Below are 26,517 nucleotides of genomic sequence, written 5' to 3' on the forward strand. Positions count from 1 at the left end.
AGGCAGGTGATGCTCCGCTCCAAGGCTCATTGGACCAGGCCCCGCCCTTGGATCCCTTGCCACCTGAGGCATCTTCCTCATCTTCCCCAGATGAGGCAGTGGCGGGCACAACGAGCACGGGTCCACCCCCGATTGATCTCCGGGCACACCAGGACCTATTACGTAGGGTGGCACGTAATATGGACCTTCAGGCAGAGGAGATTGTGGAGGTGCAGGACCCCATTGTGAACATCCTCTCTGCGGATGCCCCATCCAGAGTGGCGTTACCCCTGATCCGCACGATCCAAGCTAACGCCACTACGATATGGCAAACTCCTGCCTCTATCCCACCCACAGCGAGAGGGGTGGAAAGAAAGTACTTTGTCCCCTCAAAGGACTATGAGTACTTGTATACCCATCCCCAACCGTGTTCACTGGTGGTGTCATCAGTGAATGCAAGGGAGCGCCACGGTCAACAGGCCGCAGCGCCCAAATCAAAGGAGGCTAGGCGCCTCGATTTGTTTGGCCGTAAAGTTTACTCAGCCGGAGGGCTGCAACTTAGAGCGGCTAACCAACAGGCGCTCCTGAGCCGCTATAACTTTAATTCCTGGAACTCTATGGGGAAGTTCAAGGAATTGGTTCCCCAAGACTCCAGGGAGGAGTTTGGGGCCTTGATAGAGGAGGGTAAGAAGGTGGCTCGGACCTCCTTGCAGGCCTCCTTGGACATAGCGGACTCGGCTGCGAGGACCCTGGCTTCGGGTATCGCTATGCGGAGGATCTCCTGGCTTCAGGTTTCGGGTTTGCCTCCGGAGCTGCAGCAAACCCTACAGGATCTGCCCTTTGAGGGACATGGATTGTTCTCGGACAAGACGGACTCTCGTCTGCAGAGCCTCAAGGACTCGAGAACAATCATGCGCTCCCTGGGGATGCATGTTGCGGGTCCCCAGCGCAGACCATTTAGGCCCCAGCCTCAACGTTTCTACCCCCCTCCACCTCGTCAGAGACAGGACTCTGCCAGAAGGCGGGGGCGAGGTGGTAGGAGAAGGTGGACTGGCCCTCAACCCGGTCAGAACCAGGGGCCACCAAGGCCACCTTCAGGCCCTAAGCAGAACTTTTGAAGGTGTGGTCGAGGACGGCGCCCCAGTCATCCCCCAGGATCCAACCCCCTCCTTTCGAGATCGCCTCTCCCACTTCCACCGTGTTTGGTCCCTTATAACTTCGGACCGTTGGGTCCCTCGCACGGTGGAGAGGGGATACGCTATCCAGTTTTCTTCAATCCCTCCCTCCCACTCCCCTTCCCCGTCCCTCTTCAGGGACCCTTCTCACGAGCAACTTCTTATACAGGAGGTTTCCACGCTCCTTGCTATGGGGGCCATAGAGGAGGTTCCAGTAGAGTTAAGGGGCAGGGGATTTTATTCCCGTTACTTCCTGATCCCCAAGTCCAAAGGGGGTCTGTGACCCATCTTGGACTTGCGCGGACTCAACAAATTAGTAGTAAAGTTGAAGTTCCGCATGGTCTCCTTAGGGGCCATTATCCCTTCCCTCGATCCGGGAGACTGGTTCGCCGCCCTCGACATGAAAGACGCATACTTTCATATTGCAATTTACCCGCCTCACAGACGCTTTCCTGCGATTTGTGGTAAGCAAGGTGCACTACCAATTTGCAGTCCTTCCCTTCGGCCTATCCTCGGCCCCAAGAGTGTTCACGAAATGTATGGCTGTCGTGGCAGCATACCTTCGTCGGCAAGGGATACAGGTGTTCCCGTACCTAGACGACTGGCTGGTGCGCGGTCGCACCAAAGAGCAAGTTCGAGATCACGTTCACATAATAGTGCACACATTCAACGAGTTGGGCATCCTACTCAACAAGGACAAATCCACTTTAGAACCTACCCAGAGAATAGAATTCATCGGCGCAGTCCTAGACTCCAGACGTGCACAAGCCATCCTGCCAGACAACCGCTTTTGTACCATCACGAGCCTTATTCAAGGGCTCAGGGCCTTCCCAACTACCACGGTGAGGTCGTGCCTCACCCTGCTGGGTCACATGGCTTCCTGCACGTACGTAACCAGGCATGCCAGACTTCGGCTTCACCCACTCCAGACCTGGGTGTCATCGATATACCGCCCACATCGGGACAGCCTGAACATGGTGGTCACGGTCCCGAACTCGGTCCTGACCTCCCTCACCTGGTGGCTAGATCACAATGTGGTTTGCGAGGGGATGCCATTTCACGCCCCACAACCCTCTCTGCACCTGGTCACAGACGCTTCATCTCTGGGTTGGGGCGCCCATCTCAACGAACACCATACCCAGGGCCTGTGGACTGCACCCCAGATAGCTCTGCACATCAATGTTCGGGAACTGATGGCGGTGCGCCTGGCGTGCCAGGCATTTCTCAACCTCCTTCGTGGCCGCTGTGTGTTAGTTCTCATCGACAACACCACGGCCATGTTTTACATCAACAAGCAAGGAGGAGCTCGTTCGTCAACTCTATGCCAAGAGGCCATTCGCCTGTGGGACTTCTGCATCGCCCACTCAATCCATCTCACGGCATCGTTCCTCCCTGGAGTCCAGAACACTTTAGCGGACCGACTCAGCAGGTCCTTTCAGACGCACGAGTGGTCTATCCGTCCGGACATCATACATTCCGTCTTCCAGAAGTGGGGGTTTCCCCAGATAGACCTGTTTGCATCTCGAGACAACAGGAAGTGCCACGTGTTCTGCTCCCTGCAAGGTCGAGCTCCGGGCTCCCTCTCGGATGCGTTTCTCCTTCCCTGGAAAGACCACCTGTTTTATGCCTTCCCTCCGTTTCCTCTGGTCCACAAGGTACTGCTCAAATTGCGCAGAGACCAGGCACAGGTAATTCTGGTCGCTCCAGCGTGGCCGAGACAACATTGGTACACCACACTGTTGGAGCTCTCGGTTCAGACACCGATCCCGCTTCCATTATGTCCGGATCTCATCTCTCAGGACCACGGCTGGCTGCGTCACCCCGACCTGCAATCTCTTCACCTCACGGCGTGGCTGCTCCATGGTTCACCCAGGCAGAGCAACAATGCTCACTCTCGGTCCAACAGATTCTGTTGAGCAGTAGGAAGCCCTCAACACGAGCCACGTACTTGGCCAAGTGGAAGCGGTTCTCCTGTTGGTGCGAACAACGAGCCACGTCCCCGTTACAGGCACCTATTCCTCTCATATTGGAATATCTCCTCTCCCTAAAACAGCAGGGGTTGGCGATATCTTCAATTAGAGTTCACCTGGCCGCTATATCAGCCTTTCACCCAGGGGAACTCGCGTCCTCGGTATTCTCTAACCCGATGGTCGTTAGATTCCTCAAGGGCTTAGACCGGATGTACCCACAACAACGTCAGCCCGTCCCGACGTGGGACCTCAACCTGGTTCTCTCCAAGCTCACAGGTCCTCCATTCGAGCCACTGGCCACCTGTTCACTTTTGTACCTATCCTGGAAGACAGCCTTCCTCGTAGCCATCACCTCAGCAAGGCGCGTTTCTGAACTCAGGGCGCTTACATCCGAGCCCCCTTACACAGTTTTCCATAAGGATAAAGTGCAGCTTCGTCCACATCCTGCCTTTCTCCCTAAGGTGGTTTCTCCGTTTCATATCAACCAGGATATATTTCTCCTGGTCTTTCATCCTAAACCACATGCTACTCGCCAGGATCAACGTTTGCATTCTCTGGACGTACGCAGGGCCCTGGCTTTCTATATTGACTGCACAAGGCACTTTAGAAAGACGACGCAACTCTTTGTTGCAGTGGCCGACCGAATGAAAGGCTCACCGGTCTCCTCACAATGCCTATCCTCCTGGATTACGTCTTGCATCCGGACTTGCTATGACCTGGCAGGTGTCTCAGCACCGCACCTCACCGCTCACTCCACGAGGGCCCAAGCTTCCTCGACTGCTTTCCTGGCGCAAGTTCCGATCCAGGACATTTGTAGAGCGGCGGTTTGGTCATCAGTCCACACGTTTACAGCTCACTATGCACTAGTGCAGCAGTCCAGGGACGATGCTGCATTCGGGTCAGCGGTTTTGCACACAGCAATGTCTCACTCCGACCCCACCACCTAAGTTGGGCTTGGGAGTCACCTAATGGAATGGATATGAGCAAGCACTCGAAGAAGAAAAGACGGTTACTCACCGTTGTAACTGTTGTTCTTCGAGATGTGTTGCTCATATCCATTCCAAACCCGCCCCCCTTCCCCACTGTCGGAGTAGCCGGCAAGAAGGAACTGAGGGGGCGCCGGGTCGGCTGGGGTATATATTCAGCGCCATGAAGGCGCCACTCTAGGGGGCTCCACAGCCGACCCGCCGGTGTTGCTAGGGTAGAAAATTCTCCGACGATCGTGCACGCGGCGCGCGCACACCTAATGGAATGGATATGAGCAACACATCTCGAAGAACAACAGTTACAACGGTGAGTAACCGTCTTTTCCAGTTAATGCTTGCACCAGTTGTGGCTTATAATGGAAATTTTCCATACCTCCAACTTCTGAATAGCAGAACTAAGGTTACCTTAGCCAGACTGTTTATTTTGAACTGGAAAGGGATTGTATTCTGTTAATACTTGTTCCAGTGGTTAGAAGAAATCATAACTGCAAAACAGAAATCGAATGGCGTCTCCACATGTTTTTGGGTATTCAGTGTTCCATCATTGCCCAGCTTGTTTAAGCACCTTGAAACCTGATCTCTTGAACCCCCAAGAAGTTTTCTCACTTTTAAAGGTTAAATATCATAATCTTGCTAATGAGCACATTGTGCTGTAATCAGATTCTTAAATTACACTGGGCCTATTAAAATTGACCAGTGCAAAAGGCAGTGGTCAAAACACATTGAGAACAACTCTAAAAATCCAAAATTTTATACAATGAACAGAGCTCTCACTTTGGGAAAAAACATTGGATCCTAGGTATCTTCAGAAAATGTTTGAGTGCATCCCCAGCCCTCTCTGTCAGATTCTCCTGACCAAAGATCTGCTTTTCCATGATCGTTCTTCCCTTTGAGCTGCATGGAAAACTATATTTCAGGGAAAGACAAAATTAGTAGCTGAAGAGCAGAGGGATGATTGAGGCCAGGTCTACACTAACCCCCTAATTCGAACTCAGGTACGCAACTTCAGCTACGTGAATAACGTAGCTGAAGTTTGAAGTACCTTAGTTCGAACTTACCTCGGTCCACACGCGGCAGGCAGGCTCCCCCGTCGACTCCGCGGTACTCCTCTCGTCTAGCTGGAGTACCGCAGTCGACGGCGAGCACTTCCGGGTTCAACTTACCGCGTCCAGACAAGACACGATAAGTCGAATCCAGAAGTTCGATCGCTCGCCGCCGAACATTACCGGGTAAGTGTAGACCTACCCTAAGCCAAATTCTTCCATCGGATCTCATATGAGCAGCTTAACTGAAGTATTTTGGGCAGAATCATATAAATGAGCAACTCTGGGATTTTCCCACATTCCAAGTGGTATCTTTAACCCTCTAGCTGTGTACATCATCCACACTGGTGCCAATACTAAAAGGAGATGAGGGTTGAGTAGAATAAGTGATTTTCATGTCAATGAACTAGAGTCAGAAAGGTAGAAGGAAAGACATTCCAGGTTCTAACTACCTTTACGTATCATAACTTCCTTTTTCTTCAGTATTTCTTGTTTATCTTCCAAATCCATTTCTTTCTCCAGTGAACTACTAGCTCTATTTTTAGATTTCTAAAGTTAACTGATAGTTCCAGTGTAGTTTTCATCCAAAATAACCTCTTTAAATACTGGAAAAAATGAGAGAGACACGGTTATATTCCTTACCTAGAGGAACCTCAATGTCACCTATTCGTGGCATCTGCCAGTTTCTGTTGTCCTTGTGAGTGAATAATCTCCTCTTACTTGTAGCTCTTGTGAAGCCTGTAAGTGATAACTTATCTGTAGTCAAAGTTCAGTTGTTTTATTTGATAAAAGTTGGGATGTTCATGAGAGAGAAAAACAAAGAACCATAAATAATAGGCTGAAACGTGTTTTAAAAGAAAATAAATATATAGCTTTAAATCTGAGTAACACGAGGATATTTCTTCTTAAATTCTAACTAATTGATTTGAATGTTTCAAATCTGAATCACATTTTACAACTTGAAATTGAAACATGAAAATAGGTTTCCATGACTGCTAAAAGTGTGTGATGCTCTTGTCACTGGTCACTCTGTAAACGCTGAAAATTTCAAGTGTGTTTCACTGTATTTAATTGGTATTTTTTAACCTTCTTCTTTAGGCTGTGTTTCTCTGCTCCTTCCCAGCTGTATACTCTGAGCTGCTGAAGCTCTTCGATGTGCGAGAGGTGGCAAACTTGGTACATGATACTCTAGGCAGCTTGCCAACCATCATGCATGTGGATGAATCCCTTCAAGCTGTTAAACTGCAGTGCATTGGTAAAACAGTGGAAAGTCAACTATACACTAATCCAGGTAAGGTGATAACATCCTGAGCTGCCTGCAGTCAGAAAAGCCTTAATGACGTGTCTCATGCTCAGGTCAATAGAGGCAGGGGTAAAAACACATGTTTCATAGTTATGTTTCTTGAAAGTTACAATTCCCAAAGCAGTGTTTTGCAAAGACAGTTACACTAAAAAAGTCTGTTTTACACAATATGGTTAGTAAGATTCCAGTTGTAAAACATGAGACTAGTAATGGCCAAAGCTGTGGTTTTGTTTGAACCATGAGCTAGTGCTGGATAGGTGTAGGCACGTGGAGTTTTTCTTACATTTTTAGCTCTGCTAATGTTTCTTTTTGTGAAAGTTACAAGCTTTTTTTATCTTAATGGGAAGTCTTGGAGTCTAATTCTTACACACCCATAAAGGAGTTTTGTGTCTGTAAGTACTGCAAGTTCAGGACCTATGATCCTCCATTGCCCTACACTAGTTTTATGCTGTTGTGTCTCCACTGAGATCAATGGAGTCATGACAGCATAAAACTGTAGTAACTACCTATATTTGTGGTAGCAGGGTAGCTATGTAATAGAAAAATCAAAGAGGTTTGTAGAAAGAGCAGACTTACCACTGGAAACAGTACTTTATGAGAATGGAACACAACCACTTCTCCATTCATACGCAATTTCTTCTTGTACATTGTGAAAATGGCCAACTCCCAGAGTCTGATCCTCCAGCAGCCCCATAGCTCCTTGTCTGCTTTGTACCACTTCAGTAATGCAAACCAGATAGAAATCTAGCAGATCCAGCTACTTGGGGACCCTCTTGGTGTAAGAAGTATATCACAAGTAGGGCCAGAATATTGCTGTGCTCTATCTATTCCTGGAAACCATAATTGAACTGCTCTAAGTTACACTCGTGGACAAATCAGCCCCAGTGTCCCTGAGTGCAGAGGGGCTTAAATAAAAACACATTTGTCAGTATACACTCTGCCCCTCTTCTCTCTTTGGCTGTTCCTAGCAGAGTTCTGCTGCTATTATTTTATGAACATGGGAAGGACTGAATACATTATGTGGATTTTTGGCTGCATCCTAGCCAGAGTGATTTTAATCTATCTCTGTTTATTAGTACAAAGTGAAACCAAAGATGAGATGACAAGGATATTGAATTTTAACACAGCAAACTTTGGAAAGGCAAAACAAATGGAAGAAGCATTAATTGGAATTTTCAAAAGCACCTCAATGACTTAGGAGCACAAGCCCCATGAAAGATGCATAGGTGTCTTTGAAAATCCCACACTTATAGTAATTTAATGATAAAAGAAAATTGGAAGGGTGGGCTCAATACAAACATAAGTGGCAGAATATTTCAGAATGATCTGGGTAGAGTAGGAACATTAGCAGTTAGAGCAGGGGTGGGCAAACTTTGTGGGCCAAGGGCCACATCTTGGTGGGGAAATTGTATGCAGGGCTGGGGCAGGGGGTTGGGGTGTGGGAGGGGATGCGGTGTGCAGGAAGGGGCTCAGGACAAGGGATTGGGGCAGAGGAGGGGTGCGGGTGTATGAAGGGGCTAGGGAAGGGGGTTGGGGTGCAGGAGGGGTGTGGAGTGCAGGGGGGTCTCAGGGCAGGGGTGCAGGAGGGGTGCGGACTGCAGGAGGGGGCTCAGGGCAGGGGGTTGTGGTGCAGGAGGGGTGCGTGGTGCACGAGGGGACTCAGGGCAGGGAGCTGGGGTGCAGAAGGGGTGCAAGGTTGTTGGGGGGTGGAGTATAGGAGGGTTTGGGCTCCGGCCCAGCACCGCTTACCTAAAGCAGCTCTTGGGTGGCAGCGCCATGCATCGGGGCCAGGGCAGGCTCCCTGCATGCTTACCCAGTCTCCAGCTCCGCACTGCTCCAGGAAGCACTGCGGCCCCTGCAGGAGGGGGGCTGGAGGGTTCCGCGTGCTCTGCCCTTGCCGCGCCTCCAGGTACCTCCCCTGAAGCTCCCATTGGCTGTGGTTCCCCTTTCCTGGCCAATGGGAGCTGTGGGGGGCGGTGCCTGGAGGCAAGAGCAACGCACGGAGCCCTCTGCTCCCCCCACCCGGGGGCCGCAGGCACGTGGTGCTGGTCACTTCTGAGAGGGGTTTGAGGCCCACAGCACCATGGGGGGCAATCCTGAGGGCCGGATCTGGCCCAAGGGCCGTAGTTTGCGCACCCCAGAGTTAGTGCCATATGCTATTCACAATAGAGTAATAGACTTTAAGGTCAGAAGGAACCATTATGATCGTCTAGTCTGACCTCCTGCACAATGCATGCCACAGAATCTCACCCACCCACTCCTGTAATAAACCCCTAACCTATGTCTGAGCTATTGAAGTCCTCAAATCATGGTTTAAAGACTTCAAGGTGCAGAGAATCCTCCAGAGAATTCTCCAGCAAGTGACTCGTGCGCCACGCTGCAGAGGAAGGCGAAAACCCCCCAGGGCCTCTGTCGAATTTGCCCTGGAGGAAAATTCCTTCCTGACTCCAAATTTGGCGATCAGCTAAACTCTGAGCATGTTCGCAAGATTCACCAGCCAGACACCCAGGAAAGAATCCTCTGTAGTAACTCAGATCCCACCCCATCTAACATCCCATCACAGGCCATTGGGCATATTTACCGCTAATAGTCAAAGATCAATTAATTGCCAAAATTAGGCTGTCCCATTATACCATCCTCTCCATAAACTTATTAAGCTTAGTCTTGAAGCCAGATATGTCTTTTGCCCCCATTGCTCCCCTTCGAAGGCTGTTCCAGAACTTGACTCCTCTGATGGTTAGAAACCTTCATCTAATTTCAAGTCTAAACTTCCTGATGGCCAGTTTATATCCATTTGTTCTTGTGTCCACATTGGTACTGAGCTTAAATAATTCCTTTCCCTCCCTGGTATTTATCCCTCTGATATATTTATAGAGAGCAATCATATCTCCCCATAGCCTTCTTTTGGTTAGGCTAAACAAGCCAAGCTCTTTGAGTCTCCTTTCATAAGACAGGTTTTCCATTCCTTGGATCATCCTAGTAGCCCTTCTCTGTACCTGTTATAGTTTGAATTCATCCTCCTTAAACATGGGAGATCAGAACTGCACACAGTATTCCAGATGAGGTCTCACCAGTGCCTTGTATAACGGTACTAACACCTCCTTATCTCTGCTGGAAATACCTCGCCTGATGCATCCCAAGACCGCATTAGCTTTTTTTCATGGCCATATCACATTGATGGCTCTTAGTCATCCTGTGATCAACCAATACTCTGAGGTCCTTCTCCTCCTCTGTTACTTCCAACTGATGAGTCCCCAGCTTATAACAAAAATTCTTGTTGTTAATCCCTAAATGCATGACCTTGCACTTTTCACTATTAAATTTCATCCTATTATTATTACTACAGTTTACAAGATCATCCAGATCTTCCTGTATGATATCCTGGTCCTTCTCTGTATTGGCAATACCTCCCAGCTTTGTGTCATCCGCAAACTTTAGTCCCGACAACAACAATGACAATGTGGTATTAATGTGAAGAAAGGGCAGAGTACCAAAGGAATTTAGAGAAAATTTCTGTCCTAAGCATAATGGATATGAAAGAAATTATTACCAAAATCAGTAATATGAACAACTAATATAAATGATAAGGGAACAGATACACGTCTTGGAAATATATTGTACAATGTAATTTCGGTCACCAATTAGGGGAAGGATTTCCTGGAGCTCATCGTCTTCACCCCTTTCAGTCCTATAATGTTCCATTCCTAAAAATAAATGCACACAGACCTTTCATCAGCCCAGGCCTAGAGGGGAGCCCTCTCTAAGTCTCCATAGGGGAAAATAAAAATTGTGCTGAATTATTTAAGGTATGTTGATCTGGAAAATAGTAAACCATTTACATCCTGGTCCCTCAATTCCTGCTTGGCTGTAGTAAGTATCTAAACATTCTCCATGCACTCCAGATTAAACCTAGCTATGCTACAGGTCCTCACACAGAACCAAGCATCCTGTCATCCCTCTCAGCAAAGGTATGAGAGAAGAGACTCCACCATTCCAGAGGCAAATCATGGAATTGCAATCCCAGAGGGAAACTTCATAGAGGCGGTAACTTCTCCTCTTCCCAACTGAAACTTTCAGCGTGACTACAGTGGGTACTTCATTCAACCAGATATCCTCCTGGGAGGAGGAATCTCATACTTTGTAGACCCTTGGCTCCACTATACATCAAACAGATGGGTACTGGAGATCCTGAAGTTGGGGTACACCCTGGAGTTAGGCTCCTTGTCTCACATCTTCCTCATCACATCACCAATATCGAGAGAAGCAAGGATCCCCACAGGGTGGTGCCTAAATAGATTCCTTTTCTTGCTTCCCTACATTCAATTTCTCTTCGATGCTCATTGTATCAGTACAGTAAGAAATTAGAGGAGGACAAGGTACAGAATGGAAAATGTATTACCCAAGTGTTTTCTTTTTGGGACTGATTTTTCCCTCAGTCCATCCAACTGTGGATAGGTTTATCTGAGGTTACACTGCCCATCAAAAGAGCATTAATTGTGTACATAATTACATTCGGTGAAAACCTATATAAATTCAGAGATAAATCTTTCAGTCGTGAAGTTTGTGATGCAATTTGAATATATCTGTATCTTTGTAAGTACCTGAAAAAGAGCTCTCTGTAAGCTCAAAAGCTAACCTCTTTCATCAGCAGAAGTTGGTCCAATAAAAGATATTGCCTCACCCATCTTCTCTCTCTAAGTACTTACCTGGCAGACAATCAAACACACTTTTGCAACCATCTGACTAATGCCCCTTCAATTAAAAAAAATCACTTTTCCCCCCTAACAGTGTTTCTTGTTTTTCACCCTATCTAGTACTACTTTTAAAATGAAAATAATGCTTTATGAAAAGTGTCAAATTGAGAGCTCTGGAGATTGAAATTCTCTGTTTAGACAGACCAGAAATGTCTGTCTGTTTTTCAGAATTCCACTGGGAATTGTTTTTCTTTTTGTGCAACTAAACATCCCCACACAGTGCTTTCAACCTAATAAATGCAAAATTGAGTGTGTGCAAATGAAACTGCTTTAAAAAAAAAGCAAATGGCTTCCTTGATTTTCATGCTCAAGCAGAAGGAAAAATAAAATACAAACAGAATACATACAGAAAAGTTAATTGAATTTTTAAAATTCTTTCAGTCTACAAGGTCTAGGTTGTAATTAGTAACGTAGCAATGAACTAAAAATTCTGTGCACAATATTTTAAAATTCTGCATATTTTATTTGTCAAAATAACACAATATAATCATGCCAGTTTCGATTATTTGGGTAATTTTATTTCAAAATACCTGTCAGCAAGTATGTCTATAAGAATACAGACAACAAAAAAGATTCAGGAAATGTTTTTTGTCAAATAGATTCCTTACTAGACCTATTAATACAGAACTTTGAGTAATAATTCATTCAAACTACAATACAGAAATGTATTTCCTGCACCTCTCAGAAGCAGTGCAAAAGGCTTGGGGGAGTCAGGGATAATGAAGAAGCAGAGGGCGAGGAAAGTAACCACTAGGAAGGATCCTGGGAGTGAACCTGGAGGGTTGCTAGGTGTGGATGGGAGAAGTATGGAACAGGTTTTGTTTGGGGGGGGGGGCGGAAATTGTTAGGAAGTTGGGGAGCTTCCCTATGCAAACTCTGGTTCTAGCCTCTACCATTCAGTCTAGCACATCTGCCCCATCCCTGTGTGTCCCTGCACCCTCCTTCCCCCTGTCTCCATATGTCCCTGCACGCCCACTCTCATGCAGCCCCTGGCTCAATGCTGTCACCCCACTAGTTTCTGTGCCCCCCACCGCACTCTGTCCCTCCACTAGCCCTTCTGAGCCCCAGTCTATGTGACCCACAGCAGCATGTGTGCCCCATTTTGTCCTCCCCCCCCAATCCCATGTCTCCTCACCTGGCCTTATGGGCAGGGCACTGTGAGGAAAGCTAGGGTTACCATATTTAAACATTAAAAAAAGAGGACACTCCATGGGGCCCTGGCCCAGACCCGCCCCGCCACAACTCCGCACCCTCCTCTGAGCACCCCGCATTCCTCCTCCTCCCTCCCAGCCATGCGAAACAGCTGTCCGAGCGCTACCGGCTTCACGGGGGAGCTGCAGGTGGATTCCCCCGTGGCGGTGGCGGCGGCTGCTGCTTCTCCCCCCAGACACCTCAGCTCTGTGCAGCTGAAGAGCCGAGCTGCCTGAGCGCTACCGGCTTCACGGTTTGCCGGGCAGCCCCCAGACCTCCAGACTCTGTGCCCCCGGCCAGGCGCTTCCCCTCCCAGGCTCCGGCTGCGCTGGGGAAGCGTCTGGGGGGAGCAGCAGCAGCCGCCGCCACCGCGGGGGGAATCCGCCTGCAGCTTGCAGCGTGCCGGAGCCGCTCTAAGGTAAGCAGGGGACTGGGGCAGGGATGCCGGCAAAACAAAGCTGGGAGTATTTTCCCGGACATGTTCGGCTTTTTGGCAGTTCCCCCGGACTGGGATTTGAGGACCAAAAAGCCGGACATGTCCGGGAAAATCCGGACGTATGGTAACCCTAGGAAAACAGCCTATGACCTCTCCCTCTCCGCTGCTGGCTGCTCGGCCTTCAGTCAGCTGCCATCTCTTCTGGCACTACAGCAGCCCCTGGTGAGTAAAAGATATAACTGCAGCGCCTCCTAGCAGAATGTATTCTCACCTGAGAATTAAAAAAACTGCAGAGAACCTGAATTGTACGTGTGCGCAGTGGCACAGTATTCCCCCAGGAGTACTGGAGAGAAAAGGCCCTGAGTGTCTTTTAACCAGGGATTTGGAAAGACTGATGTCATGAAAATTTTATTTTTCCAATTTCTGTATAATATTTTTAAAAGTGAGTATTAGCATTTTAAACAGTCAGCTAATTTGGTTTTTGGAGCAGGTAAAGGGAATTAGGACAGAGTGACCAATGGCTAAGGCTTCTAAATATTGTGCTGTACCTGCATTCAATAATTGGACTATCTACAGTGGCTGACATTGTACCTGACAGTTGTTGAGAAAAAAGTAAAGCCTGTAGGCAAAACATACACGTTGCTGTCTCTAACTTTCACAAATAGGTTTTAGTGGTGAAGATGATAGTTATCTCATCCTGTTCAGTGATCCCATCAGATCTCACAGCCTAAAGCAATTGTGACAGATCAGTTTTTCAGTTAGACATTTTCAAGGAACATGGCCTTTAGATGGTACAGGAAGTGATTTGAGTAACTCAGTAGGTGGCACTATCCCCTCCCTCCCTAAGTCAGTCCCAGTAAGTCAGCGTAGTATTAGATGGCTTTGTGCTTTTGGTCATGCCATCTTTTATTTGAGGTGTAAAACAAAGCTCTTGGCCATTTATGGCACTTTAGATTTCCAAGGCACTTTTGCAAAAGTAAACTTGTTAAGAAGTCTACTAATAAATAAGGAGGGGAGTCAAATTAAAGATGGCTCAGAGACAGCTGAGGTGCTAAATTTTGCTTCCACATGAATAACTAGCAAGGATAGGAGATCCTGTAAAATAGTTAAAGAGCAGTCAAGGAGTACAGTATTTGGAAAATGGGTTTTCAAAGCCACAGGTTATGACACTTGTCTAAGGTTATATGGGTAACTAGCGAATGAACTTACTGACACAATGACAATGAGGGAAGACTGGAGGAAAAACAGAGCAGCGACAATTTTCAATGTAGGAGAGAAACTTAATCCTGGTAGAGACTACTATCCTGTAAATCAAACTTCTATATCCTTTTAAAAAGTAGATTAAATAGTAAGGGGGAAAAAATCATTGATCATTCAGAGCTTAATGGAATCATAAGCAATTGACAACATGAGTTTATAAAAAACGTTCTGGCTAGACAAACTTGCTTCCTTTAGTGAAATAATGACAAATTTAATGGATTAATGGCAGCAGTGGGTTTAGTTTTTAATAATGCTTTTAAAATATCTTAATAGAAATACTAATACTAATACTAGAGTAGATTTAAAATAAAAACAGTGTCTCAAATATATATGTGTGTGTGTGTATATATACATGTGTGTATATATACAATAATGAAGTTAAAAAAAAGCTACTGTTCATAACCTGTATATATACATACACACACACACACACACTCTCTAAACACATACATACTATATATATATATATATATATATAGTAACTTAAAACAAAGGATAATAAGTTCCATCTGTCAGGAAGGGAGGTGGTGTCTAGTATGGCACCACAGAAATCAGTCTTAGGACTGCTCTCATTTAATATCTTTATTAATGATCAGAAAAGGAAGTAAACAGCACATGAGTACAATTCACAGCTGCTACTAAATTGGGAGAAGTCAGAAAAGAAAAATCAACAAAAGGACTGTGGGCAGAAAATGAGATTCAGCTAGGAAAAATGCAAGTTAATTCCAGTAGAGACAAATAATCTGATAATAATTACACAGTCTCAATAGGAGGGAGAAATCTGAAAAGCAGTAATAGTGAAAAAGAACTGAGGGTAGTAGTGGACAGTAAATTAGATCTGAATTTGGAAAGTGATATAGTTGCAAAACAGGCCAGTGACAAACCAGGGAGGTAGAGAGAATAGTTTCCATGCCATTTTGTATACCTACATTATTATGCTAACGTTTTCTGCATGAAAGTTGTATAAATATGTAGTTTTATTTCACACACAGTAATGTGTATATCTAGAGGCGATTTCTTCTTACTCAGCAAAAGGTAGTACGTGAAATTTTTGTTTTTGTTATAATATGGTATGAAGCTGCTGAAACGGTCTGATGTTCAGGAATATTTGTATGGATATAAGATACATTTACAGTTTATATATGATTATATTTTATTAAAATATATATAAAATGAAAAAATGTCATGAAAGAAGTCCACTCGTACCCTTTCTCTCTCCTTGCAGATTCCAGATATATTCTTCTTCCAGTAGTTTTACATCACCTCCACATGCATTTACAAGAGCAGAAGGATCTTACAATGTGTGCACGTATCCTTAGCAACATATTTTGTTTCATAAAGAAAAATAGCTCAGTAAGTAAATTCAGGTTATGAACAGTAGCTTTTTTTTAACTTCATTATTTGGCTCCTTGTAATAAAATAAACTGATCCTTGAACAAAAAGTGACATTTAGAGCATTTTCTACGAATGGAACCTTCATGAATGTGTCAGTTGGATTTTTCATCAATTTTTTGGACTATTGCAAGAGTATTTTTAATCTAGTACTCTGTGTTCTACTGAGCTTTGACACTGTTCCAGTGTTCTAACATACAGTAATTCAGATCTGTTTTCAAGAGAAACAGAGAAAGATTGTGTGGTTTAAGTTATAAATTCTGTTGTAAATAGCATCTTCTTGTCAGGCCTGTGTTTTAAGGTTGTAGGAGCTTTAAAAGAGGCCACCTCCCTGTTTCAGCCTACCTGGACTTGAGGAAGCTTGGAGTCAGAAATGCTGCTTCACTTTCAGCCTGCCCTGCCCTTTTTCCATTAAGAAGAACAAACTAGGGAGATCTTTTAAGAGGGACACTTACTACAGCCAAGCAGGAATTGAGGGACCTACGGCTGCTTCTTTACCTGTAGCCTGGTCTGGCCCTTATTATTGACCTTGTTTTGGTGGGTTTTTTGGAAGTTGACATTCTGAAGATAGTTTTTGTGTGTGTGTTGGATGAATGGATTGAGTTGGATGACCTGTTGATGGATATGAAAGGGATGTACTGACTGTGAGAAAGATGATGTTCTTAACGAGTTCATAGATGGAGGATAAGAGGACTGTTTAAAAGCCTGGGCATTGAGTGGAGCGGGTAAGGAAGAGATTTGTGGAAGGGTTTAACAGGATTGATCATTTTTGTTGGGTTGCTCTTCTGGGACTGCTGGGCCACCAGTTGTGATGGCTTGTCCTAATAGCCAGGATCTGACTCTCAGCCCTTTGGATAGATCTCTCTAGTAGAACTGTCCTGCCAGGATCTTTGTGCTGTCAATGTGAAAGTTGACCCACAGTGGTTTGGAAGTGTGTTGGGATTAATAGACCACTTATTCGTGTAGGATAAGTGAAGAGGCTGTGCTCTGAGCTAATCTATGCACTGTTGGAGAGGGCTGATCTGACGTATTTGGAGACTGTTTGTTTGTGGGGCTGTTGGTTAAGATGGACTTGGCAGATGGGTCTCAGTGTTCTTATTGGGGCACCTAGCTGTGATGGCTGCATCCCTCCGAAGGCCATCTTAGGTTGGCCGTGAAGGTTGAATGACAAGTAACAGAGGGGTAGCCGTGTTAGTCTGGATCTGTAAAAAGCAACAGAGAGTCCTGTGGCACCTTTAAGACTAACAGATGTATTGGAGCATAAGCTTTCGTGGGTGAATACCATGAAACATGCGTCTGACGAAGTGGATATTCACCCACGAAAGCTTATGCTCCAATACATCTGTTAGTCTTAAAGGTGCCACAGGACTCTCTGTTGAATGACAGTGCTTCATATTGGGGATATGGAGAAGTATCCTGATTGTGAAGGTTAGGTCCCCTCAATCCGTGTGATAGAGAGAGACAAGGCAAGAAGAAAATAGCATCATACACTAATCGGTGTAGTAAGTGTGAACCATGCATGACCAGCATGGTTAGTCTCAGTTCCTTTGGTCTCACATAACAATTGTCGGGAATGCAGGACATTGGATCTGGATCTTCGTTTCATGCTGTTGGATAATACCATCTATGACTTGATATAGGGCTATTATTTTGACACATTTTTGTTGCAGCCGCCCTGGAAAGGTATATAGTTCAGCATGAGGTGATACATGATCTACGCTAGTGGGTAGCTATGTTTTTTTCATCTGACCTCAAATACAAGAGATCTTGCATCCTGAAGCCATGTCACATTGAATGTGTCCTCCTGGCCAGAGAGTCCAAAGATGGGCATCATACATGGTTGGTGGTGTTATGTAGGTTGTCCCTCTCTAAATCAGAGGCTGAGCTGATAATGTTCCTCACTTGAGTCACTGAGACTGATAGTACCTAGACATTTCAATCACTGTGTGTTATCTGCGATGAATTTTCTGGATCAGCTCACAGTTTCACAGCTGCCAAGATAAACATTGGACTGTAGTCTAAACACTCTGGTGTTGGGGTCACAAGTGTAGATTGGAGGGATATTACCCCTCAGCTACAGACTGACCACTGTCTTTTGGTCTGAAGTTGGAACATACTTGTCTTGATAGGGCGATGAAAATGTTTTGATGGTCTGCTTTCAGAAACCATTTCCAGGCAGCTTTGAAGGATAAGGTTATTCTTCCGTTGCCCACTTTGACAACAGTTTGGTAGGAGTTCATAATAATCATTTGTCCTACCTTATTGTTACAGCAGCCCCTAAACAAACTGTGTGCTGGCTCTGTCTTCACAAGTCACCTGGATTTACAGGTGAAGAGAGAGAAAATAGCTAGGGCCCCAGACTCCTGCTGAGTCCAAACAATAACAACATAGAGGATTTTTTTTTTTTTTGTTAGTCTTTTAAAGAACATATGCTCTGGCTGTGAGGGAGGCAAAGACAAATTTCTTCACTTCCATCATAGCATCTGCAAAGTCCCACGCAAAAGAGTTGATTCGACTGTTTGCTGAATGCTGGCTGTCTCTATTTGGTTACAGAGTCAAGTGGTTTCTTGCTGTGAAGAAATGTCACGTTAATTTGCAGATAAAATTGCTCAGCTAGGGACAGAGCAGTCTACTGCCATGGAAACAGAACAGTGTGTTGAGGGGGGGAAAAAAGCTTCAGTTTCAACTCATTGAGCTCAGAGAGGTGCAGGTGTGCAGCTTTGTGCTACAATTTTGTCTCTCCAGGATGGTGAGAAAAAAGAGAGCAATGGTGAAGTACTGGGTCCACAGTTAGCTGAGGCTGTCAGCATTTCCCTATAGAGGGTGAGGCACTAGAAATCATGGGGAGATCAATGTTCAAGAAGCCAGCTCTTTACTCTGGTAATAAACCAGTATCCAATCTCCCATTTTGGGGAAAGGTAACAGAAAACTTGGTGGCTCTTGTGAGGCAGCTGCCTTAACTGGTGTTCTTACCATAGCAATGGATAGAGGTAGTGACTGCAGACTCTTTTAGATCTATAAGCAGCTTTTGATACCATTGACCATGAGATTTTGTTGACTTGCTTGTGGATCCTAGTATGGATGGATGAATTGCTCTTAAATAGCTCCATTTTGGCCACTAGAGATATTGCCCAGGGATAGTTGTAGGCAATTGTTTCTCTCCCTTGGGGCTCTTACTTGCAGGGAGTCAGTATTGTCACCCCTTTTGCTCAACCAGGGCCGGCTCTAGGCACCAGCAAACCAAGCACGTGCTTGGGGTGGCACATTTTCAGGAGCGGCATTCCAGTCATCTTTTTTTGTTTTTGTTTTTTGTTGCTTCGTGCGGCAAAAGCCTAGAGCCGGCCCTGGCAGCAGCAGTGCGTGGTGCGCGCAGGGCGCCCTGGGGCTGCTACGGTTCACGCTGTGGGGGAGCAGCGCCCGTACCTTGTGGCTGGGCCGAGCAGGAGATACTCGTGCTGGGGGCTGCCCCACGGGGCACAGGGAGCCACCTGCAGGTACCGCAGGGCGGCCGCCCCCCAGTGCCGCAGCTGGGGCTGGGCAAAACAGCCCGAGCTGCCCAGGGACTGCAGCAGGGCAGCCAGAAGCAGCAGCGGGGCCATAGAGGGCGGGGTGCTGCCGTGCAGGGCCTGCATCCCGCTCTCTGGGGCTCTGCTCTCTCTGGGGCTACCTTGTCCCGGCTCCTCAGCCCCCTGCCGGGGCAGTCCCCCAGGTCTGCCCTCCTGGGTCCAGCCAGTCCTGGAGGTGGGATCCCTGGCTGGAGGGACCCTGGGCTGAGGCGTGGCCCGAGAGCCCCACTGCTTACCCCGACCCTGCCAGCGCCGGACTGGCTGGAGGCAAGGGGGGAGCGGGTGGAGTCAGCACTGGTGGGGGGGAGCCCAGGGCTGGGGCGGTGGAGGGGAGGAGAGAGCCCAGGGCTGGGGCGGCAGGGGGTGAGGGTAGGGGGGGAGAGAGAGACCAGGCCTGGGATGGCAGGGGGTCCGGATGGGGGAGGGCACTGGTGGGGGCGGGGGTGAGAGCCCAGGGCTGGGGTGGCAGGCAGCCAAAATTTTTTTGCTTGGGACGGCAAAAAACCTAGAGCCGGCCCTGTGCTCAACTTATAGCACTAAGAGGGTGAGTGGTGAGACAGTAGACCACATTGCATTCATTATGCTATATCTCCATGTTTGACCAGGCCAGAGAAGTGAAACAAATAACCCAGTGTTTATACTAAGTTAGGGCTTGGATGTGGGCTAGCAGTCTGTGACTAATCAAGACAAGCTAGAGATGATATGTTAGTGTTTTGAGGGAAGCCACCCCACGATTTCTCTGAACTTGTATTTGTGTCCTTGCCTGAGGGAATGCAACTGGCAGGTGTAGCACAGGTGCACAAAGAATAACTGGGACCATTCAAATGTTAATATTTACTATCACAATAAGTTGCTTTTTGTAAAAATCAATAAAAGAAATCAACCTCCCAAACTAACTGAAATTTAAATTAATGTGATATTAAGAATGTTGAGTAAAAATAAAATAAACTCAGGAAGTGCAAAAGTTCAGGGTTTTACAGAAATATTAACTAAATTGCAAATCCTAGGAATATGGTGCATATTTTAAGACAGGCCCATATCCCTTAAAGGGATTCATGCAGGTGCAAGTATGCACACCCATGAATTACCTTCAAGGATTGGGGCCGTCAACATTAATATATTGTTTTGACAGGGATCACCAGATGGTGCTGTTTCCACATGGTCCTACAAATTATTTTTCTTAGTATGCGAGCAGCATACAGTCTTTGAAGAAATGCAGGGTTTATTTTGTAATGCAGGTTCTCTTAGGGGAGCTGTTGCCTTACAGCAGGAGAGTTTGTTCCCTTCCTTGACCTCTCTAATGAAAGGTGGAATTCTTGGACCAGATTGTTTGGGCAGAGATTACTGGAAGATAGGATTGCTTATGTGTCATATGTGATTACCTCTGTTCAAGGACTGATGTATAAAGGGTAACTAAAACAAGTTGCACTAAGAAAATACCCAGATTCTGTGTTGCTGATTTCTTCTTCAATAGGAAATTGACCTGCAAGACCCAAAATCTGCTACCATTTGGCAAGTGGGTGAAAATGTAATAAATGATTATATAAAATAAAAATAAATTAATAGGTACATTAATTAAATGAAATGAATAACATAAAAATAATAAAAAATTAATTTGAAAACTAAAATGGGGAGATTGCTACATATGTGTAACGTAGCAAAATTAAAATATGTATTTCCTAGTTTTTGTAGTAACTGTGCATCTTTAACACTGCATTAACTTTGTTCTTCCTTGTTAGTTAACATTTATGGCCATGTTCAATTGTCTATATTTTGGCTCCTTTGCATTATTCTGATGATGCAAATCAGCTATAAACTTGCACAACTGGCCAGATATATGTTTGCTTTCTGTCATTGGAGTGCTGCAAAGTAGCTGGTGGTTACCGGGGTATTTGGCCTTAAAAAGTTGCTATACTTAGTACCCATCTGTTGGTTTTTGGCAGTAGTTTCTTTGCTGATCACATAAAGTATTCAAAACAGAATTCTCTATGCTTTAAACTTTAAATCTCCGCTGTCAGTTTATATGGCTAAAATGTATGAGTGTTGACTGTAAAAATCTTGGCCAAATAGCCTTCATAAATCATGTACTACTTTCCTTTATACTGTACCTTGAAAAAGGATTATGTTTAACGATGAGTACTAAGGCTTGGTCTACACTACCCCCCTAATTCGAACTAAGGTACGCAACTTCAGCTACGTGAATAACGTAGCTGAAGTTCGAAGTACCTTAGTTCGAATTAGTTCGAACTTACCTTGGTCCACACTCGGCAGGCAGGCTCCCCCGTCGACTCCGCGGTACTCCTCTCGGCGAGCTGGAGTACCGCAGTCGACGGCGAGCACTTCCGGGTTCGACTTATCACGTCCAGACTAGACGCGATAAGTCGAACCCAGAAGTTCGATTTCCAGCCGTCGAACTAGCGGGTAAGTGTAGCCAAGGCCTTAGACTCATGTTTTTATAACGGTCTTCTATATATCAGTAACATCATTCATTTGATAACAGTGGATTCAAGTAAATGGAATGACTCTGTTATCTTGGGTAGAAAATAGTACTGAGGTTTATAAAGTGCAGCAGCCATGATGAAAACTAATTCTCACCTCAACTAACCTAATCCAGGTGCTAACACTGTCCTAGGGGGAATTCTTCATGTGTCTGTTCCTTTTTCAGTAATAGCAATCTGAAAAAATATTTTTCTTTATCTTAGGAAAAATCCGTCTTGGAAGAAATAGATGTGATTGTGAACAGCCTGCTGGATATACTGTTGAGAACCATATTAGAGATCACAAGCAGACCTCAGCCATCAGGGTCTGCGATGCGCCTGCAGTTTCAAGACGTGACTGTAAGGTTTTCATCATAAAACAGACCCATACCAATTTAAGACTGTCACTGGGCTCTTAACTCATCCCACTGGGTTTAGGTGGATTGCCTTATGTGTTATAATGCTCATTGTTAATCAGGTTACCTGCTGGTTTGAAAAGATTGCACTACGGGGCTAAGGGGGATGAGGGAAGTGAAGTAGATTTTACTTGCTTTTCTGACTTTCAATGGAATCATTAGTGCTGTATGGTTTTATTTATCTATATATTTTTATACATTGTAGTAGCCAAAAAATTAAGGGGGCGAAAATCTCCCATTTGACATTTTTTTAGGTCAGTGGCAATTTTATTATGCTGCTTTTGTTGAGAGTTAACAGGTTCCTGGAAGGACTAGTACGCAACACTCATGAAGATGAAATAGTGTGGCAAAAATCTCAAAAGACACACACACACACACACACACACACACACACACACACACACACACACACACACACACACACACACACACACACACCAAGGTATTTAAATTAAAATAATAATATAATAATAATAAAATTAGCAACACTTATCTGGGTCTGAGCTTCAGTTCTAACATGCTAACTAAGGTCAAGAGATCAGTGTTCTGCAAGGAACATAAATGGTATTTAAGTAAACACTATATAATGGCTGATGTGCATTAAAAGGTTTTAGTGCAGTCACTGGGCTTTTCTCTAAAAGTTAGTATTCTTGAAATAAAATGAAACTACACTTTGCTCCGCTTTCAAGGAGGTTGTATTTGGGGAAAATAAAAACTTACACAGCAGGAGAAATGTAGTGGCCTTACAAAAGAGCAACTGAGTAAGAGGAGCAGGTCACTTACTGGTCATTCAGCAGAGTTTTCTGTGAAAAACTTTAAGTACCCAAACATTCCTTCTTTTTGATTTGCCATCTCATTAGACCAGCTCCTTACATTGTTACTTTTTATTTTTCCAATGATATAGGGACCCTAGCCTTTCAACTTGAATTCCCTATGAGGACAAGCATTTTAAAAAGTATTTAATACATGTGGAAAATATTTTTCACTTTCTCCCACAGGGAACAAAATTATTGGAAGTATTTGTAGAGTTAACCATGCGTTGACTATCTTATGTTTTACAGTAGCACTGTGCTCCAATTCATTATGCATCAGAGGGATTGTACTTCTAAGATTTCACATTTTTTTTATTTTAAACTGCAAAAATGTTCTCTAAAGTTCAAACTTCTTGCATAGGGAAGTTCTGCTTTAACTAAATAAAGGTGGTAGAACTGGGTTGGAAGTATGGCAAAACTCCATTGTAATTGGTTTCCATTAAAATATCCAATTGTTTGTGGATACATTTTTTTTATAAAGTAGCGTAAAGGGCTAATTTATCACTCTATCAAAAATTAGACTCTGAAGGTCCTTGCAAGTTATAACGTTTTCATTAGTTCTATATGCATCACTGAGGCTTGTCATCATTACTATATGCGCCTCACAGAATACTTAATGTGGAAGTGACTCACAACACAGCATATGGCGATTATATACATTTATGTGAGAACATCATGCAGTATGGGCTTATGGCAGCACACTGAGACAGGTTCTTGGAACTATTTGTGGAGTAAGGCACCACCCAACATGAGTACAAATGGTGGAATCTGGCCCAGCACGTTGCCATGAGTCAATCCTGTATCATTAAATGCTCTTTGTGAGGTGGGATATAGGCTTTATGACAGCACAAAGGGTTAAATTCTGTCACTCTTCCTCTCCTTGGGTACTGCCTCAGTCTGCAAGTAGTCTCAAGACTACGTCTCAATGTGTTGCCATAGGCCCAGACTGCATTGTGTTTCTGCATAAATGTATATTCTATCTCAATCTTGCCTTATATTGTGCTGTGAATTATTTAGTGCACTCTGTGAGATGGATGTGTGGGGCTTGAAGCTGTGTGACTGAAAGAAAACTTCATAATTTCCAAGGCCAGTGATCTCAGATACACCAGCAAGAACTGGAGTAATGCAGTGATGTCAATAAATTAGCCCTTTAGGTTGCTTTATGAGAAATGTATCTGCACACAATTAGATTGCTGAAAGGAAACCAATTAGAATGAAGCTTTTCCCATTTACAAAATACTTTTAAAATTTAAATTAAAGGAATGTGAAATCTTAGAATTACAGTCCCTGTGAAGCATAATGAGCTAGAGCCGAGTGCTACTGCAACACAGTCAATGCTATATGTGTTAAATAATTTTGTTCTTTATGGGAGAAAATGGGAAATAACTTGATGAGATTACTTGTGGAAGTAAGGTGACTAAGGCCTGGTCTACACTGGGGGCAAGATCAATCTAAGTTACGCAACTTCAGCTACGTGAATAACGTAGCTGAAGTCGATGTACTTAGATCTATTTACCGTGGTATTTTCACTGCGGTAGGTCGAATGCTGACTGTTCCCCGTCGACTCCACATACACGTCTCGCTCCGGTGGAGTACCGGAGTCAACAGGAGAGCTCTCGGTGATCGATTTATCATGTCTTCACTAGACGCGATAAATCGACCCCCGCTGGATCGATTACTCCGGAGGTAAGTGTAGACATGCCCTTAGGGTGGTAGACTCTGCTTTTTAGTATGAGAGGATGAGACATGCAGACTATGCTTTCAATCTTACAAACAAACAAAGAAATGAATAATGTTGCTTACACTCCCTGGCTCTGTGAATATGACATTGGCAGGAAGCTAGGCCACGATTTTACAAAATAGGTGCCAAAGTTAATTTCAATGAGAGCTACTGAGTGGTCATCACTTTTGAAAATTAGGTCACTTTTTTAGGTGTCTAAGGTTACATCTACACTTATCTCTGGGTCCGGAGGCAGGCAATCGATGTTCTAGGATCGATCCCGGAAGTGCTCGCCGTCGACGCCGGTACTCCATCTCGGCGAGAGGAGTACGCGGCATCGACGCGGGAGCCTCCCTGCCACGTGTGGACCCGGGGTAAGTTCAGACTAAGGTACTTCGAATTCAGCTACGTTATTAACATAGCTGAATTTGCGTACCTTAGTCCGAAGTGGGGGGTTAGTGTGGACCAGGCCTAAGTCTGAACTAGGAACTTAGCTTTAAGAACCCATTTAAAAAAATCTTGGCTACAGTTTCTGTCTCATTTGAAAATCAAGTTGTGTACCATATAGTAACAATGTAGAACTATATAAATATAATATAGATGTTGTACTATATTATTTTAACTTCAGTGTGTTATCTGTAATATAAAGCTAATATGGGGTTGCAGAAGATATGCAGTGTAAGTGGTTAGAAGGGTCTAAACATAGAAACAAAAAGAAAGACGTCTGCATAGTTCATTTTATTTAAAGAATATGTGTTTGAGGTTCGTGTGATTAAAGTAAGATAAGGCCATTTTTACTTACTCCACTGTTTATTTAAGCTAAGTAGCCTAATGACACAAAGGGGTCTTGGCTTGTAACTAAAGGAGAACATCAGTCTCAGAAACTATAGCTGTTTTTTTTAAACAGCTAATCTAATCAGACCACCATTTTTTCCTTTTGTACACTGTATTCAGAAACACATTAATTCAGCTTGCATCTCTGCAGATATAATGAAACATAAAATATTTTTAAATATTATAAAAGCTTCATGACCAAGGAAGATATCAGCAAGGGTCAGGAATAAATTTCCTGATATAATATGATCATTTAAAGTTGCTTCCTGTTTACAAGGTACTCGTGGTAGCCTGGGTGATTATGCTTGGGGTTGAGAAACATACTATCCCAGGCTATTATTATTAGTATAATAATCTGACGTTACATCTTCACTGCAAATAAAGATGTTTATTATCTGGAGAGAGCCATCTCTGTGTGAAATCCTAGTAGTGACAAGGCACAGGTATTTTTTATCTTGGTGTCACTAGTCAAGATAAAACAAATACCCTTCTCCCTCCACCCCCTCCGACCCTCAATAGGGTTTATCTCAACTAGCAACATCTAGGCACACACTATAGTGCCTTCGCACTCTCAATGTTAGTTAGCTATTTCATTGTAAAAACACACTTTTTGCAGTGAAGATATAGCGTTAAGTATTTCAAAAATTCAGTTTTTAAATAAGAGAAGGAAAAATCTACCCAAAATATGGGCTGGCAAAATACCAAAACAGTGTTTAAAAATACTTTAAAATGTTTTTGTCCGTCCTTTTCTCCTTCCTATGATCTCCCTCCTCATTTTCCTCCCCACAGGTAAACAAGAGTTCTTCCCAGAATTGTTGCAATATATTTTTATTTATATTTTCTTTCAACAGCAATTGACGGGAAGAGCTGGAATTTTTGCAGTCTAAACTATCTGCATAAATATAGATGCAAGGGAAACTATTAATGATTATGTAAACATACTATCAGCTTATATTGATTACTTTTTCATGTCATGCTTGTATTGTTTTAGTTTCTTTTGAACTGATTCATGTAGAGGAAATTACATACTTTTGTTTTCCAAATGCAAGTGGGAAGCAAATCCATAGGTAAAATGTTTGAGATTTTAAAGGATTATAGCCCTATTTTTATTAATAAGAAAATACTACACAAAATATCCAGGAATGTCTTTGAAAACATTTTCAGACTTCATAATGTTCATTTTCTTTAGATTAGTAATTTATT

At 44.4% G+C, this 26,517-nt stretch overlaps 1 protein-coding gene across 1 annotated transcript in view; it reads left to right on the forward strand.

Moving 5' to 3' along the window:
* DOCK4 (dedicator of cytokinesis 4) overlaps nucleotides 1–26,517 on the forward strand; it is a gene marked incomplete in the record, with an annotated part of 410,929 nt that overhangs the window by 274,192 nt on the left and 110,220 nt on the right. Inside the window, 3 exon segments of the mRNA XM_034758276.1 lie at nucleotides 6,252–6,444; nucleotides 15,323–15,450; nucleotides 21,758–21,892. Coding sequence (XP_034614167.1) covers nucleotides 6,252–6,444; nucleotides 15,323–15,450; nucleotides 21,758–21,892 — 456 coding nt within the window.

The sequence above is a fragment of the Trachemys scripta genome, chromosome 1 (assembly GCF_013100865.1).
Source record: "Trachemys scripta elegans isolate TJP31775 chromosome 1, CAS_Tse_1.0, whole genome shotgun sequence".
NCBI lineage: Eukaryota > Metazoa > Chordata > Testudines > Emydidae > Trachemys > Trachemys scripta.